The sequence below is a fragment of the Argopecten irradians genome, chromosome 5 (assembly GCF_041381155.1).
Source record: "Argopecten irradians isolate NY chromosome 5, Ai_NY, whole genome shotgun sequence".
In the NCBI taxonomy this organism is placed as follows: Eukaryota; Metazoa; Mollusca; class Bivalvia; order Pectinida; family Pectinidae; genus Argopecten; species Argopecten irradians.
Window position 1 is genome coordinate 19,109,451 of NC_091138.1, and position 15,752 is coordinate 19,125,202.

The 15,752-nt window shown below is 33.9% G+C and overlaps 1 protein-coding gene across 1 annotated transcript in view; it reads right to left on the bottom strand.

Moving 5' to 3' along the window:
• The window catches only part of LOC138323124 (zinc finger ZZ-type and EF-hand domain-containing protein 1-like), a 72,746-nt gene extending 57,031 nt beyond the window's left edge, over positions 1 to 15,715 (bottom strand). The window contains exons 1-19 of the mRNA XM_069267500.1: positions 15,374 to 15,715; positions 13,985 to 14,018; positions 13,583 to 13,661; positions 10,071 to 10,152; positions 9,443 to 9,514; positions 9,078 to 9,222; positions 8,658 to 8,722; positions 7,512 to 7,635; positions 6,817 to 6,922; positions 6,319 to 6,384; positions 4,151 to 4,297; positions 3,659 to 3,711; positions 3,283 to 3,361; positions 2,676 to 2,807; positions 2,147 to 2,263; positions 1,632 to 1,735; positions 1,239 to 1,319; positions 999 to 1,109; positions 772 to 863 (exon numbers count right to left, since the gene is read on the bottom strand). Of these exons, the coding sequence (XP_069123601.1) occupies positions 772 to 863; positions 999 to 1,109; positions 1,239 to 1,319; positions 1,632 to 1,735; positions 2,147 to 2,263; positions 2,676 to 2,807; positions 3,283 to 3,361; positions 3,659 to 3,711; positions 4,151 to 4,297; positions 6,319 to 6,384; positions 6,817 to 6,922; positions 7,512 to 7,635; positions 8,658 to 8,722; positions 9,078 to 9,222; positions 9,443 to 9,514; positions 10,071 to 10,152; positions 13,583 to 13,661; positions 13,985 to 14,018; positions 15,374 to 15,427 (1,743 nt within the window). The 5' untranslated portion in view covers positions 15,428 to 15,715. The remainder of the gene's footprint in view (positions 1 to 771; positions 864 to 998; positions 1,110 to 1,238; positions 1,320 to 1,631; positions 1,736 to 2,146; positions 2,264 to 2,675; positions 2,808 to 3,282; positions 3,362 to 3,658; positions 3,712 to 4,150; positions 4,298 to 6,318; positions 6,385 to 6,816; positions 6,923 to 7,511; positions 7,636 to 8,657; positions 8,723 to 9,077; positions 9,223 to 9,442; positions 9,515 to 10,070; positions 10,153 to 13,582; positions 13,662 to 13,984; positions 14,019 to 15,373) is intronic.
• Positions 15,716 to 15,752: the final 37 nt, after the last annotated feature.

Genomic DNA, 15,752 nt, shown 5'->3' on the forward strand with positions numbered 1-15,752 from the left:
TTATTATCATATTGATATTTATAAGATAAACTTATTTCGTTGTTCAAAATAGTCGTCCACTAGAACACTGTCCAGTCTCTGTGCATGTGCTGACTTAACTGTGTCAAGATCTAGAGCTCAGACACTCAGACTGATATTTAATATGTGGTTTTTTTATTCTGTTTCTCTCATGCAAAGCTGTGTAATTTTATAAATATTAATTAGAACTGCAGCAAATGCGGTCTTTGGTCAAAGGGTTTAGTAAGCGATAGTGCAACGTACATCTAGGACCTAGGATAATGTGAAATAAATTAAATATGTGGCTGGTACTAAAAGTTATCCGTTTCGTCACTTTCTTTTATTGACTATATAAACCTGAATTGCATTGTATTGTTCTGGAAGTTTCCAAAGTCAATCAGATGCTTAGAATATCGTGACAGATGCAAGAGTTTGTATGATACGCTGCTTGAAGTTTACTCAAAACAAATGCGTTTAGCACTGTGAAATGTCATTGTTGTTAATTTATAGTAGATTATCGCTGACAAGTATATCTTAATATATGTTTTTGAAAGTTTGGTGTCACTAAATCATGGCTAAATCTAATAAACTCTATAAGACACTGACTTCCGGTATCGCGTGCGCAGTTGGAATCGGCGCATAGCGGATGTACACACACTCTACATCCGACAAGGAAAATAATAGTAAGAGTACACTCTCACTAACAACACTCAATACATGCAAATATGCTGGATTGAAAGTTTATATAACATAAGAATAATTACAAATCATTACCTTGATCCTGAGCCTTGTCAGTTGTATATATTCAGAAGACTTAAATATCATGTTGACCTTGGTGTGACCTTCAGCTGACAGGTACATGGAAGCTATAAATAGTATCAATCATGTCAAATATCACAGAAAAATACAATAACATGGCAATGTAGCAGTAATTAATCAGAATCAATTAAATTTTTAAAAGCGAAGACTTTTTAAAAATTTTTTAGTATAGACAAGCTTACTTTGTACAGGGGGAGAACTCCAGGCCTGGTTTAGAACATTTTCAGCAGAGGAGTTATAAGCATCTGTCTGTCCACCGTCTGTACCAGCTAGGGTCATCTGTAGTGGATGTCCTTTATAAACAAAGGGATCGTGTAAGCTTTGTGTACAATTCAATCATATTTTACTGGTAGATAGGCCTAAAACATACCTCAGTATGTAAAATCAGGATTAAACTTATAACACATATGATGGAAACTTACCTGATTTTTCCCAGCATAAATCTCTTGCTTGAAACATCTTATTCAACAGCTTAGAGTATGGTTGAACTGTATCTGGATTTTCTGGGGAGAAAAAACAAACCAAAAATTAAAAGCTGTCTGAGTTAAATATGTTAAAAGTTTAGAAAAATTACAATCGATGTTTGCAAGCTGTCAATCACACCATTTTGGTACAACATGTGACCTTGAACTTTGCATTGTTCTTGCTCCAATACTTGCTCAACTACTGTCAGAGAAAATTTGAATTTAATTATCTAACTTTAATTTGAAATGGTTGAATTTGAATATCTAACTTTCAGAATAACCATTGTATCAAACAGAAGTAGAGTTTCAGTTGTTTATTTTAGAGAAGTTTGAAGCTAAACAAGAGTTTACCTTGGAGAAGTTTGAGGGTACGGAGGAGACCGCCAACATTTCCACGTGCCAGGTTGAAAGACAACAACATCTGTAGACCCTCGGGGATCACATCACCTTCGTGTCTGAAATATGTCATGTTAGTAGCAATTAACTTACAAGGTCATAGCTAGAATCCGTAAATGGGTTAACAAATATGTTGGCTGATAATTTTGTTCTTCAATAAGCTGTTAACATGTTCTACCTTATTTCAGTTTCTATGTCAGCATAAACTGAAATTTACTGATCATATCAACAGACTGCTAAAGGTTTTAAAAGTAACTTAAGGTTATATCTTGTTTTCTGAATAAAAAATAAGCCTTTGTTTTACACCAATACTGCTTGTATGTGCTTATTTTATCATTATCCTGACAGTTCAGGTTTTACACATGGCAGCTTAAATTCATCAAATGGACACAAGTTTCAAGTAATTGTAAAATACCTAAACAAGACAAAAATATTACTACCTGTATTAATACTAATTACATTAAACTTACAGGGCAATGTCTGTAACAAATTTCTCTACTTCCTGTAGAACAAATTTGCTGAGGAACTGAGGTCTCTCTCCACTGGCTGGGCACAAGGATAGGGGTGGAATGTGTCCCAGTGCCTTTCTGTAATATAAAACATATATTTCTATATCAGCCATAGACATAATCTAGAATGCAGTCAATGCACCCAGTAAATAATATTAATCAAAATAACTGACGTGACATAACCTAATGATTATAGCAGAATTTAATGTGGACATTAACAATGCCAAAATAAAGTTGATTACCTAATGTACAACTTAATGACAGTTGAAACATAACACAATTACGTCAGAGGTATGTTGTGTAGTGCATTCTGTTACAATATATTCTTGATGCAATAAATTGTCTGATGAATTCAGCACAACACATTTCTGTCTATGATAAAATATACATTGGAGCATGATATTCAGTCTTCATGTGTTTTACGATGAAATACATCATATCGGAAAGAAGAACAAAATTGTCCAATTCACCATGCAACAGAAGCTCATACCGTGTGTGATCCAGAATGGTTGGCCTTAGAGACGGGGCCAGTGGCATCGTCGTGGTTACCGTGGTTGCTAAGATTTGAAGGTACCAGATGGCCGCAGCATCAGTTACACTGACACTGGCCTCCCGAATCACCCTGGTAACAGTAAAGAGTTGAGGTCTATTATTGTAGTCTTTTATAAATATGTCATCATAAAGAATTACTTTACATACTTTGAATCAGAAAATTAAAGAAAACGATAGCCCTCTTGATAGAATACCAATGTATTGTAAAGTTACGAAAACGTTGTAGTTACAAACCAATTAAGTCACTTATATTTAATAAAGTATACCAAGACATTCTACCAAGAATTTAATCACTCAGTCATATGAATGTTACAGCAAAATAACTTATTTTCGCGTGTGATTTCTGAGGCGATTAAGATTTGTGAAAATTATTCACAGTGAAAAAGATCAGCTACCTGTTCGATACACGATTACCAATAAATTGTGAAAATGAATCGACGAAAAATTGTTCTTGGACATAAAAACACAAAATTTAGGCATCACGAAAGTATGTTTGTTTATGGTCATTGTAATAATTAAGCTGTAAACAACTTAAAGCAACCTACTTATATCCCACAGTTTTGATTCCGTGGATCCTTGTATCACAGCCGTCATTTCTACACTTCTTTATATTGATCTGTATAACTGAAGTAACAAAGAACAATTATCAATAGTTCAATTTCCATACAATAATCAGTTTCATGGATGAATCTTTGTATACATGATGTCAGACATTGTCAGTACAGTAATGTGGTAGTGTGTGGTAATAACAATCAGAATAACAAGTTATTGTAAGAGCTTTTATGTTAGTAATTTACATTTTAACAAAATAAAACTTATGTAGATGTATTTCCACATTAAAAGTTTTGTTGATGTTTTCTGTGGTGGCAATATCCGTGGATCATATATCTTAGAATTGATTGATTAAAAATGTTTACTTACTTGGATAAAATATCTTTGCATTCTTCAATAAAAGAAATTCTCCTGTTATGTGGCTGAAATATAAACAACAATTACTATTAAGTGAACGTCTTTTTTAATTCTTTCTCTGAAGATTTCTCATATTATCAATAATGTGAATAGATGTACACAAAGAATACAATCATTAACATTACAGCAAAACACAAAAGACAGCATGCAGTGTCTATCAGCTGATTCAGTTTCAATTTAGCTGGATGTTAATATTAATCAAGTATCAATAATACAATCACTATATGAAAGATCTGTTACATTGGTGCCTATGTAGAGACTTGGGAACATTACATATAACATCATTGTTTTAATTAAAATCTTGCTCTTACAGATACACTTAGTCTAGCAAACATGGGGAAAACTTGTTTCAGGACAAAGCCATAGTTTCATAAATATTTAGAAATAAAGATATATAATGTTCCTTTGTTCCCAGAGAGATAAGAAAATTATATAGACTATTACCTAGGGATCCGTACTTCCTTGATGGGTCGCAGGCCACGGTAACTTTTCCCTCCAGTTATAGACACAACTTCAGGCATGTAGCTGGAGTCGGACGAGGCCACCGATATAGACAAGCTCTTAATCACCACGTTGTGTTTGATGTGTAATCTGTGGAATAAGGGAGACGCTTTTATCTTACGAGGTAGAGACAGAAATAAATGTTTACACAAAACTTACATTATACCATTAGAAACAGAAAAAGTCAAAATAGAATTTAAGACTAGTTGATGGGAAGTCGCATATTAATCTTGACTTCAAAACAGTAATCAGTATAACAACAATCAATTTGTATCCTTAATTTTGATACTACTGTGCCATAACATGTGTATTATGAAATTGATGCCATGCATTATAACATGCCAATTATCATAACACATGACATAAAATTGTTACTTAATCAAAGTACTGAAAGTACTGCAGGAGGCGTAGCTCAGATTCTAGACAGGGTAATGATACATTGAAATATTAAAGATAATAGAGGTAATAGTACATGTTCAGGTTATTTTCAATCAATATGGATTGAAATAGCAGATTGAAAATTCCGTGCTTCCGCAGAATGACTGTTGTTTATTATAGGATAATGTGGATCAAATATTTGCAAATTGGTTAAATCATGGAAATGTTTAATCTTCTAAGGTTGTTAAAAATAAATGCTCCAAAGATCTTGAAAATATTGTATGGGAAACAATATGAACAATGAATAATGATATATAGAATAAAAATGATGCAAGACTAATGTATATTCCTTTTGAAAGTTTGTGTTGGTTTTTACATGTTTTAAATTTCAATCATGGTTTGAACTTTCTACCATCTGGGCAAAGTGTATGAAAGTGGTAGTTATGCTCCTGCTGAGCTCAGCATATACTGGCACTAGAACGATTGGCTGACCCATTGCCAGTTTAATGTGACCAGGTGTGTTGGTATGCTTGGGTGTCTTCAGCGGCATGTTCCCGTGATATCATTATACATGTAGCACAATGAAAGGGCAAGAGTTCCACTATACAAGAAGACCCAACAAATACAGCGCAGTCTGTGCATGCTACACACAACATACCTTGGAGGCTGTTCATGCCATTAATGAACCCAACAATCAAATATTGCCAAATCCAGTGTAAATCTGTCAATGTTAAAGGATTTTTTTTCATATACTAAATAATCTTATCAACTTTAATGAAGTATTTTAAAGGTTTATTGAAGTTTTGACAACAAGTTTTTAACAAAATTATCAACACTCACGGCTGTAAACTCGCCAGCCATTCCAGGACCAACACGGCGTCAGGTGATGGAGATGACCTCGCCGTTCTTGATGAACGTTAGATTTTCGTTCGGTCAAATTGAATAAAACATCGTCTAAATCATTGGCAGAATATATCCTTTTAGGCCTGTGATATTTAAATATCATGACATCGTACTTATAATTACAAATATATGCCGTAATATCAACAGCAGCGGCCATGATGGCGTCCCCGGTAACATAAGTGAAACAGTGAACACATGTGTGATTTTCTCGGTTAGTGCGTCGGCAGAGTTTGTAACAGTTGTCTCCCTTTGTACGGACTGTTCTTGTTGACATTTTCGTCTGTTTGGGGGAATTCCAGATCATTTTTATAAAATATTACTGGATAGGCCTAGCAATATTCGATTAAATACCCGTAATTGTAAAGGCATTTATTGTCAGTTGAATTATTTTTACTTACAAACAAGTTTATATGCAATTACTGTTAGATTCGCGGTTTGAAAGTTAGTCTGCCGTAGGTTAGTAAGGCTAACAGATGCAGCGTACTCACTAGTATAAGTACCGATATTGAGACACACTTTCGGTGAGAATAATTAATACCTTATTGTAACATTGAAAATAAGTCTGAAGTAATTAAGTGGGAAATTATAATGTGACTGAAACATGAATGTGACTGAAACATGTGATAAACGGAGAACCCCTGACTGCTGTATAATACACAACGTACGTTGCAATACACAGTGTAAAGTTATCTCCCGTAGTTCCGGAAACTGTCGATAGGATTACCAAGGTATAGTGTTCCGGTGATCATTGAAAACCATGAGTGATTCCATAATGGCAGGCGTGTATTACACACGCCTCCATAAAAAGTTTCCATACAAAATATGCTTACCTCATCCAGTGGGAGCGAGCTGACCCATCTGATTGCCAAAATGTGTTGGGGTCACCGTTTGTGATTCTGTAAATAATGATGACAAAATAAAACAACATGGTGTAAACAGTTTGTTGTGTTTCCTCAAGGTTATGTTCAAATAACTTTGCAAATGTACCAACAAATCTTTCTTCTCACAATATGAACCAAGAATCATAATTAGTGACAATTTTCTACACATTTTACTGTAAACTAACTTATTTCTGTGTTTTTAAACATAAAGAAATTTGGGCAGAGATTTAATTTCACTATCTTGACTTTTGTACTTTACCTGTCTTCTGTTTCGTAGTGATTTTATTGCCCGAGAAATCAGCCAATTTTAATCATACGCTAGAAACAATTTGGTTTACAGAAATCCAAACAAACATTTTGATTTTGAACAAATTTGAGAATAGTGGAAATATTTCATTCTGATTACGGGTGGTTGTATATATAATCAGCCCAAAAACATGTGTATACCTGTAGACATCGGCTGTGTTAGAGGACACTTCAATACTGGTGTGACATGGACTAATGGTTCGTACTTCTTCTCCCGACCCCAGTGATGCTTGACCACCCATCTGGGCTGTGGAGAGAATGTAGAGGTGTCTATTATATCCTCTAATTGTTTCCACAGGGCACATACACACTATTCTGCATTTAATTATTAAGAAAACAAAGCTGTCTAAATGCAGACTATGATCATGTTTAGCAATTCACAAATTATTGCATACCTTCTATTTTTTCAACAATATGAAAACATTTAATTTAAATTATCAAAGTATGATAATGGAAGTTTTCCTTGAAATGCTATCAGTAATGCTTTTTTATTACATAATTACATACAATGCCTCAAGTAATGAAACAATGATTGCCAGGTCAAGAAGTAAAAGAGTAAAACATGATTATATCAAACATCTGGGGACCAACGACATCAATTCGTTATAAACATAGTTTGTTGTTATATACATATTACAGACATCTTACAAGAACCTTAACAGCAATGGAAATTACTACATTATAACCATGAATTCTTTGTAAAAATGTTTGTTATTAAAGTGTTATATAGCAACCATGTTATTTCTTTATCAATATAAAAGTACATGAAGCCAATGAAAGGAGGATTAGAATGCCTGGCTCAAGCGGCTGACTTTAATTGTCTATCATAGACCTACCTGATTCTTTGAGACTTTTGAAGGTGGATTTAAGTACAGAGTTCCTCATACTAGTAGTATTGTTGAATCCGTTGAGGTAAGGGAATGGTAGACTCAGACTTGGTGATCTATTCCTCAGCAAATACTATAATAAAACAAAAAATGGAAAAATAGTAATCTGAAGTCACATTCAACCAATCAGAATCAAGAGAAGTTGGAGATGGCCAATGGGAGGTGCTGTAAGTGTTTAGATACCAGGATGGCCAATACAGAAACATAAACTATAAAACCGCTGGAGTTTGTCATACATTTTTTTTTTTCATTGTGAAATTGAAGCACACATAGTGGTGGGATAAATCTTGTCTTCAAATGTCAAGTGAATTTAATTTTTTTTCATTAAAGGGACAATTAAATGAGTCTTATTCTGTCGTATAACCACGAAGCAAAATATGGCATAAATGTATTGTTCTGCATTTCTGATGAAACTTATACACATAAATTATTGAAAAAATCCACGCCATTGTGAAGTGTTTTAATTGAAACCGCTGAAATTCCAAATAGAATAGCAATACCATTCAGCAGGTACAATATGTATGCTGTACTCATACCGGTGCCAATGTCACCTAATCTTAATGCAATACATAACCACTGACAGCAGCATGCACATAATACGGTCAACACACTTCTGTACATGTGATTTAGTAGTTCTAGAAAAAGTTGCTCTACTCCACTAGCAACGGTTAGAGCTAAGCATGCAAGACCTCCGAACACATTGTGTAATGGCTGACAGCGAGCGAGTTTGAACATTTCACACTTATTTCACCACAGTGGGCTTTTCTGGCATATCACAATAAAACCGACTAATCTCACTTTCATTACAACTGGTTATGATATGTGTGCAAATTTTAATGCACTCTTAAACTGAATTATCCCTTCAAATTAGATAAAAATTATTATTTTTAGACATGTATTCCTACACACCTACTGTGTTGTTGTACGATTTACTGTCTGGAACTTATCAACAGGGTTAGTATCGCAAATAATCTTTCTAGGCTTTGAAAACATTCTTATGACAGGTTGTATTAAATATGTAAAACCATGACTTAGACAAATTTAGATGGAGTAGCGAAATCAAAAACCACACAGACATTAACCACTATACAGTACCTTCAGTATTCTCTCAGAGTGTTGTTTGACAGCATTTTTGTCCCCCGAGTACACATCAACAAATCCTATACAGACAAAACGATGGTTTTAAGTACATATTAAAAACAAGAGCACAGGATACACGAATTCAAGTACTTTAAGCCACATTTAACCTAAATTGTCTTGAACCAAATGAAAATAATCACAGGTAAATGCCATTACAAATGTCGCTGAAGTAAGAGCTTCCTTTACTGATAGTATAATCATATCAACAAAATTACTGATTTAGGAGAAAGAAATATACAAAATAAACAAAACTACTGAATACATAAATTTACCACCTTAGGATGGGAACATGGAGTACAATAAGTTAGAGACTTGATTCCTATAATATAGACAGGTTGATAAGGGTTGTCGTCTGGTCAGTGATGCATTCCTCACCTGGGACAAGGGAGCAAGCCTGCAGCATACGGATACTGCGTCCCAGTTCGCCCAGAATGTTGGGTCCATTAATGGACTTTACAGTCTCCAAGACAGTGTCAACTTCAACCACCCCACTGCCATCTACATCAAACTGCTGGAACGCCTGAAACAAGATTGGTTATATCAAAGTATTTTTACATCTAGCAAACAAGTATAAAATTAAACATTTTTTAAACAGTTTTGTGTCCATCAGATAATTGGAGCAATAGGTATCTCTACAACAAATTCTTCAATACAACAAAAATGTATCATATTCATAAGAGATGGACGTCAATTACAGATTTATAAATGAAATATAGATTTAAATAGTTTTTTATATTCACCTTAATTGCATCATCCCTTGAGACACCTTTGTTCATCAGCCAGTCACAGAAGTGAGCAATGGTTAAAGTCTCCTGAAATGTGATAGACACATTATGTACATTTTCATACTTTAACTTATACATGATCTTCTTTTCTATAACATCTTAATTGTCATCATGGCTTGATTTGTATTTAAGTACATGTAATATGAAAAAGTCATAGAATGCTGACTTTTGCAAAACTATTGACAATTTGGGCTGACTTTGGAAATTCTATCTCTATTATATGCTAGTTGCACTGCCTAAATAGTCAAGGTATGACATGCACTAGAACAATAATGAATGATCTGACTTATGTGCAACAAAAGTGAATAAACATTAGCAATGACATATCTTCATGTTTACAACTCGCAATAAAATTATTGTTGATGTTGTTTTTGAATGTATGGTCTATATGCATCATGCATCAAGAAACTTTGTGCAAGCAAAATAACTTTCAGGTATGGGAAGACTTTTACCCATCATATAAAAATTAACCTTGTCATAACTACATTCACACAACACTGTGTCTGAAATGCTTATACTTGATATATTTAATAAATAAGTATAAAACTCATACTTGAAATAGCCAAAGTTTGAAGCAGTTTACCTCCATTTTACTCTCCCGATCCTCCAGCCAGCGGACAATCTGGAATCTGTACTGCTGTAGGACATTTTCTGGAATTTCCTCTCTGTCAATTAACAAGTCTAGAACTTCAAATTCTATTTCACAAAGTATTCTGTATTTGCATATACCCGAGCTATCTGCCCTTGCGGGTAGGTATTGATTGTGATGTCATGTGTTTGCGAGTGTAACTTCATACTTTTCGAAGAAAGTGGCGTGAATTGTGCTCACAAATTAATAACGCAACAATCGATATCTACCCGCAAGGGAGTTAACTCTGTAATATGCAAAGACAGAGTACACAGCATAAAACACAACCAACACAGGGAACTCCACATATAACACAGGATGAAACAAAGTATGACCTTTTTCTTGTTATGACCAATTCTTGATTCTTTGAGACAATTGACCCAATATACCCAGGTATATAAGACAAGAAACAATTTTGCTGAAGTTTTATCCGTTTCTTGTAATGTAAACATAAAGAATGTATAAAAATTCCAGCAGTATTAAACTATTTGGTTGTCCAGTTTATCACATAATGCAGTAAATAATTCAGGCATTTGAACTGGAAGACTATAAATAGCACTTTCAGTTACAGAACTATAAATTACACAAATTAAAATATAATCATGGAATACTGTACAAAGAGACAATTAACTGGTCACAAATTATCTTGCTTTTATTTCAATTATGCAAGTGTCTGTTATGTGTAAATTACACATTGATATATCTGCTATATAACTATATATACAGAATACCGTACTAGCTAGGGTATATCATTAGCACTTATGTATATGTTTAAATGATGAGTGAATATTTTTTTTAGATTTTATATGCAAACAAAAACAGCTGTTTGGTAATGGATATGTAAATACAAATCAAAAATAAAATAAAAATTTTCAGATTAATGGATTCAAATTCATCGGTTTGACCTTTGAACTTACTGACTTTGATGCTATCAATTACTGTATGACATCAAATATGTTACCTTTAACTACAAATAATATACATGTACCATACAGACACATACATCAAGCTAAATACTTTCAGGTTCACTATAGTATTAAAGTGGCATATTCAAAAGTAGAATCAGACTTATTACAGATTGGATAGATGGCTATGGCTTGATATTCATAACTTCATATACAATGTATACATGATCAAACATAACCACAATGTATAAACACTACATATCTCAAGTACTCACATCATTCCAAATCTGTCAGATGGGATGCATAACAATGAATACTTGATATGTTTTGATTTTCCACTATTCTCATCAGCTAGTACATGGTCATATGAAGGTTGATAAAAAACACATTGATATGGGTTTTTTCCCCCAGAAACAATGTGTCAATATTACTATTGTGACATCACAACTGGGTTGATATTGTGCTTGTGAACTTCAAAGCCATAACTTTGAGTTTTAGGTGATGTCCTATGGCCATGCATTATTTTTCTAGTAAGTGACGTGCACATCAAATAATCCTATTGCCATAGTGACCTAAACAAAGGTCCATAATTGCACTCTAGATAGCCTATCCTTCTAGCATGTGAGCAACCTGCAGTAATATACATATGGAATTGGCCAGCTCTAACAAAGGTTTCTTAATTCAAACGAATCACTTAGGCGAAAAACAGATTTTCCGTATTTGTACTATATTACCCAAATTCTGAAGTAACAACATACAAGGTCTAGAAAATCATAAGATATATTTATACTAGTTAATATTTTTGTATCTACATCTCACATATGTGTGTTGTATGGACAATGTAGGGAGAATTCATCAAGTTACATTGGTGTAGCAGGTATCTCTTATGATAAATTATATCCCATTGTATATGTGGAGTTGACTGTACTGAGTGATATAGCACGTATAGCATAAACAAGAGGTCCAGATGGCCTATATCTCTCACATGTTAAACTAAGCAATGTCATATGCACAGACTAAGAGTTTTCCCTAATAATTCTTGAGGAATTTCCTCCAATTTCTAGCAGGCTTTACTCCTACAACACAGGGCCAAAATTATACATACACATTTCTTGTTCCCCCCAAGGATGTTTTTGGTCAGATTTATTTACAATTATTCTATCCAGAACTCTATCACTAGTTAAGAATTTACCTCTTTTTCCCTTATTGGGTCCCCTCCCTCTTGCCCTTGAAAAGTCTGAGCTAAAACTTATACAAAGTAGACTAGCTGTTCCCTTCCCCAAGGATGTTTCAGACCAAATTTGGTTACAATCCATATAGAACTCTATGATTATAGTAGTGATATACAGTGGAACCTCCCAAAACCGAACCTTCTCAAAACTGATCACCTCTAGAAACCAAACATGGATGACATGTACGGAATGAATTCCTCTTTATTAATAGTATATAAAACTTCCCAAAACCGATCCCTCCAAATTCCGAATACCGGACCGATTTTGAGATCGGAATAGTCAAATGTAACTAAAATACACTTCGACACCGATAGATTGCATTGAGGTCTGATCAACCGACCGTGAAATACACACGTACCTGTACCATAGTTGTTGCATGCCATGTCCTTGGGCATGTATACAGATATGAAGGCTACAGGTACACGGTGATTATACCTGATATGGTGGTGTAATTATTTAATCATGTCTATTGTTTAGATATCTAACGAAGGTCTACCATGTGCACGCAGTTTGTTTACGGTAGGAAAACAAGCAGAGCTAGCTATATAGTAATAAAGAGAAAGTTTCGTATTCAAATCACACGTTTTTTTTTTTTTATTTACATAAGTAGTTGTCGGATAACGTTAATTATCTGTATGAAGAAGCCGAAGCCATGTATTGTTTTAGAAAATGAATATGCCATATAATGACCGGCATCGACTGATCATCGTGTAATTAGACCATATAATTTGATTCTTGACGTAACTGGAAGCGATCGGTCGTATGTAAGTTGCAGACGAGAACATCCCCAAGAACATTCACGCAACTAACTAACTAAACTACGTTTATAAGCGGTAACAAAGTCAAATTTGCTCTAATCCATTCCTTTTAAACTTATGATTCTCTCTTTTGCGATAACATTCACATTAACAATCAATATCGGTCGGTTTTAACGAACACTAGGCATACATGCCGTACACTAGTGTAAAAAACGACTTCCGATCGATTAAATCCGGATCGTGATGATCGGTATTCGGTTCACTTCTCCAAACCTAACCCTCTTTAAACCGGCCGAAATTATATGCACCGACCATGATCGGTTTCGGGAGGTTACACTGTAAAAGAAATGTTGAGGGATGGACGCCACACTATACCATAAGCTAAACAGCCCTTGCGGCCAGGTGAGCTAAAAAAACATACTGGTACACAAATTCTTTATACTGGATAAGTTAATAATTTTGCTGAGAAACAATAGTTTTTGAGAAAAGTGCATTTATTTGTATATATCCTCAGGTAAATAGCTTCTAAAGGAGTCCCATAATTGGAGAAGTCTTTAGACACGATCACCTACTTTATCTTTGCAGCATAGTTCCTTAGAGATGTATGGTTAAAAAGTCCACTCAGATCAGTTGTGGCTAATCCATCTTTGTCTACAATGAAAATAAATACCGATCAGATTAAACATTTGGAAAAATGTGTATATTCAGATTTTTTTTAAGATAATAAAAAGCGTTGGTTCAGAATATTTTCATGTAAACTGTTGCATTCTTTTACAAGTTTTTAGCAATTAAATATAAACTGCTTTCTCAGGTAATAACTTTATGAAGTCTTTAACCTAGTCCACTCCATGTCTACTTGTACACTTAAAGACATCCTATACATGTATGTATACATATGAACGAACAGTAAAAATATCCTTTCCCACCAGCACCTGGTGCTATAATGGCTATTCAATGTAATATTGTTCTCTTACCTCCATCTTCATTGTCAGAGTTGCCATCATCCATCTGAAACAATGAGACCAACAATATTATAATGTGTATTTTACTATATTGAAACACTTATATACATGACGTATACAGTTATAACTTGATAGAGGGATCACTGATTTGAAATTAAAGACATTAATAAATACAGAAAAGATAATTGTAATGCCTTAAACTGTTTTACATGATGCCTTAGTACCAGTAACTGGTACTGTACTACTGTAGGTATTCAAATGTTTTGATGGAGGTTTCACCTTGAAGTACAAAGAAGCAAAAAGGTAAATTAAAAGTTAATGTAGGTAAAAAGCAAATTATCTCCTGTGGGTCCAATAAGACAGAAATATATTTGTATAAGCTCTGCCTCAGGCCTCAAACTTTAGGCTGTTAGAACACACTTGGTTTTTAAGAAAAGACTTAATGATATTGCAAATAACTTTATTTCAATGGAAAATATAGTGACACAGTTTCTACTATAATGTTGATATATCTCACATTAAAATGCAAAATAAATTACATTATTCAAAACAAAAGTATAAACTGAACATGGAAATTTAGACACAAGTAAAAAGTTATTTCAGCAGGTTAAAATTTATGTGAGGCGCGCCTGCAAGCTTAGTCCGCTTCTACATTTGACATGTTAATTTATAAACATATGTATTTGTTTTCTAGTTGTAATTGAATTCATATGTTTGCATATCATTTATACCTTAGACTTTAATGAAGATCATATTATGTATATCATTATGTTACTATTTATGTATACACATGCATGGGATCTTATGAATTCAGGTTATTTTGGTTTGGAGTAGTTTAGTAGGCTACTTGGAGAACTTATTTCAGTACTTTTTATATTAATAACTTGTATGCTAAGTTTGAGTGTTTTATACCGTCTCAAACAAGAGACAATACATAAACTTGATTACATGGATATCACAATTTTGTCAGAATAACAGTTACACTGGCTTTTAGGTCTTCATATTTGGACTCATATCTCTGGCATAACCTGATAACATTTATTAGTATCGAAACGACTTCTGCATGTACCGAAATGACTATCAGAAAACGACTTTACATTTTTAAAATTACCGAAACTACTCATGATCAGTGCCAAAACGACTGGTTGTTATACTGTTAACCTTTAGAACGTCATCTTTGCAGTAATGTGTACTTATTTGTTTGGAAATTAGGTCATATTTATGTTGAAAAAGACTCTCATCTCCAGTAATTTGTCTCGTTTATACTACGTATACCTCTCATCAAGCTTTTAAGTTTATGCCCACTGTCTGATGAAACTGAAAGTTTTTTTTATAATCTGATACAAATCATATTATTTTCAACCATGCATCAAGGAAAGTTTGCATGCAATTGAAAAAAACCTCTTTAAAATCCCGATCCTCTTCTACATCGCTGTTGCTGGGACTGTTCCCCATTTCCTAGCACTTCGAAGACCAATCTTTAATTTCTGGCTTCGAGCTTCGGTCGTCTCCGATAGTCGCTGAAGTGAAACTTGACAGGAAAAGGATACATGGGATAGTTTCGTATTTAAATAAAAATGATTTTTACCCCTTAAAATTCAAGATTGCGAGTTAGTAATTCATCATATAACCAAAGTAATTAATAATCGGCCATAAGTGGTGATAGAACATTTCTTTTATAAAGCACAATAAACAAAATAGTGAAACGGCCAACTTTTAATTTATCTTCGTATTCGAACAAAACAGGAAGTGAAAGAAAATTATATGCACTAACATAAGT